Genomic DNA, 2,838 nt, shown 5'->3' on the forward strand with positions numbered 1-2,838 from the left:
GTGTGTTCATACCTGGTCAGTGTGTTGAGTCGACGTCCAGCAGAGACAGAAACACTGAAGCGACTTTTATACCCCGTCCCTTCTGTGTGTGTGTGTGTGTGTATGAATCAGCAAAACTACAATTATCCTCACAGCTTCAGTTTGTGTGTTTATATGTAATTATCTGTCACTGGGTTTGTTTTGATAAATGTGTGTGTGGATGGGAATGTATAGATATGTGTGTGTGTGTGTGTGTGTGCTTACACAACTGTCTTTCTGAGGACACCTGGTTCAGTCCTCACCTGTTTGAGGGTTCGGACTGAAGGTCAGGGGCCACAGTACACATGGGGGTCAAGTATAGAGACATACTTGTCAATGTAGCATTCTGAGGACAAAACATGTATCTTTGCAACAGAGTGAGGACATTTTGGAAAGTGAGGACATTTTGAAGAGTGAGGACATTTTTGAGAATTAAGACACTTTGCAGAATGGGCACATGTTGGAGAATGAGGACATTTTGGAGAGTGAGGACAATTTGTCTGGTCTACACTCCTTTAAAGGCCTGGTGTGTGTGTGTGTGTTAATCCAGTGTTTGGTGGACTCCTGTTTGTGGTTTCTGCTGTTTGTTTACGGTCATCACCAAGCTTTTATTCTGACATGTTCAGTAAACACAACAGGAAGTTCACCTGCGTCACCTTCTGTGGGAACCTGCACGCACACGCACAAACACACACACACACACACACACACACACACACACACACTGAATGTGACTCATGTTGCTCTGTCTGTTATTCGTCATAATTCTGTCTGCATGTTTTCAGCTCCCTGTGTGATATAAACAAAGGGTTAATAAAAGACCATAAACAAATGTTTTGTACCTGCAGCTCTGATTGGATGACAGAGCGTCTGGTTTGATCACAGAGTGTCTGATTGGGTCACAGAGCGTCTGATTGGATAACAGAGCGTCAAACACAAACTGCGGTTTGTCACTTCGGGATCATTTATTTCAGTTTTACACACAAACAGCAAAATAAAAATAAACCTGAAGCGTTTGTCCTCTGGAGGACACGAACAGGATCAATGAATTACACCAATGAGGGATGTTTCCATGGCAACAGAAACGTTAAACTTAGGTTGCGGTTTGGCCTTTCATTCACATGAAAACACCGCCACCCCTTCTGTCGCCGTGATCCTGACAGGACGGTGACGTCACGGCCGCACTTCACGTGGTCGTCTTCTATGTTGTGACATTACAGAGTTACATCGCCAGCTGCTGGCCTGGCGTGCAGACTGCAGCGTTTTGTTTTTGAAGATCCATGTGCACGAGGACCGCTCTCTCAATGTCGGGCCGTTCTTGTCTAAACGTGGTCTGGATCAGTATGTGGAGCAGCTGAACTGTGGATTTGGATATTTCATGATTACCAGAGGAACAGATGCTGAGGGCGGGGTCAAAGAGGTCCCAGAGGTCACAGAGGTCATCCTGGATATGTGAACACAGGTTTTTGAAACATGGTAAACTCACTAAAAACAGGCAACAGACTGCTGTCTTATTGCCAGTAGAGCAGAGCTGTGTACACAGCTCATGACACTGCATGAGTTTCTGTGTGTGTGTGTGTGTGTGTGTGTGTGTGTGTGTGTGTGTGTGTGTGTGAGCGAGTCATGTTTGAAGTCACGGACAGGCCGGAGGTAAACAGACAGCAGTATGGAGGTCAGTGAAACTTTACGGAGGTTTCTTCTGTGTCTCTGACTGGTCAAGTCTCTTTAAACTGGCTGGAGACTTTTAATGGTGATTTTTATTTTAAATGTTTAAAAATATTTAGTCATTAATTGTATCTATTATATATGATTTCTTTACTTTTTGTTGTAAATCCAGATCCTTTCTTACATTTTTATATTTTATTGCTCTGCACAGCGCTCTGAATGGGCCTGCCGTATGGATGCATGTCGTTTCATGTCGCCGGTGAAGGAGCTGTGATGCGAGAAGTTTAAATTTGATGTCATGGACCAACAGACAGACTGACAGACTCCTCCTCCTGCTCCTCCTCCTGCTCCTCCTCCTGCTCTCTGAGGATCCATCACTCCTGTGCAGCCTCCTCCTTCCTCTCCTGGCTCCTCCTCTTCTTCACCTCCTTCAGTCCCTCCTGGATCTGGTCCACAGCCTCCTGGTCTCCGGCCTGCCGAGCCAGACTCAGAGCTTCGTGGTAGAAGCGCACCGAGTCGTCCAGCCGTCCTGCCGGAGCACAGAGCACATCAGAGACCTGCACCCACCAGCTCAGCCGTCCACAGCGCCGCGCTCTAAAGCCGTTACATCACCGTCACTCTGCTCAGCTTCACGCCAAAACACCGGCACCGAGACCGCGGGGAGCAGGCGGTCTGAGGCCGGTCCGCGAGTCTGCATGTTAAACTGATCATAGGGATTCAGCTGGACTCGAACAGACGGCGGCTGTTTGTCAGCTAACTAACCACAAACTAACTGCTAACTAACCGCTAACTAACCACTAGCTAACAGATAACTGCTAAGTAATTAGTAACTAACGAGCGTTCTTCTTTGCTGCAGTCAAACCAAACGAAGGAAACAAAGCGAGCAGCTGATCTGGAGCGTGACCTTTGACCCGGGCTCACCTGTGTGCAGCAGGATGCCCGCCATGTTTCCCAGCAGCACGTGTTGGTCCGGGTGTCCCGCCGAGCGGCTCAGATCCACCGCCTGCTGGACCAGCGCCAGGGCGTCGTCATGGCGACCCTGAAGATCCAACACGGTGGCCAGGTCGCTCATCAGCACCAGAGTCTGCCGGGAGACACCGTGATGACATCACCAAACACCTGGTTCTACCTGTGGGTGTGTGTGTCCCCGATGTC

At 48.4% G+C, this 2,838-nt stretch overlaps 1 protein-coding gene across 1 annotated transcript; it reads right to left on the bottom strand.

Annotated features, from left to right (window-relative positions):
- Positions 1–968: 968 nt before the first annotated feature.
- Positions 969–2,824, bottom strand: LOC121938755 (tetratricopeptide repeat protein 19, mitochondrial-like). The gene is made up of 3 exons (XM_042481926.1): positions 2,813–2,824; positions 2,605–2,767; positions 969–2,212 (listed from the first exon to the last, which is right to left on the bottom strand). The coding sequence occupies exons 2-3, from the start codon at positions 2,753–2,755 to the stop codon at positions 2,058–2,060; spliced, it is 306 nt and encodes a 101-aa protein (XP_042337860.1). The 5' UTR covers positions 2,756–2,767; positions 2,813–2,824; the 3' UTR covers positions 969–2,057.
- Between the last annotated feature and the right edge of the window lie 14 nt (positions 2,825–2,838).

Source organism: Plectropomus leopardus, unplaced genomic scaffold (genome assembly GCF_008729295.1).
Source record: "Plectropomus leopardus isolate mb unplaced genomic scaffold, YSFRI_Pleo_2.0 unplaced_scaffold3183, whole genome shotgun sequence".
In the NCBI taxonomy this organism is placed as follows: domain Eukaryota; kingdom Metazoa; phylum Chordata; class Actinopteri; order Perciformes; family Serranidae; genus Plectropomus; species Plectropomus leopardus.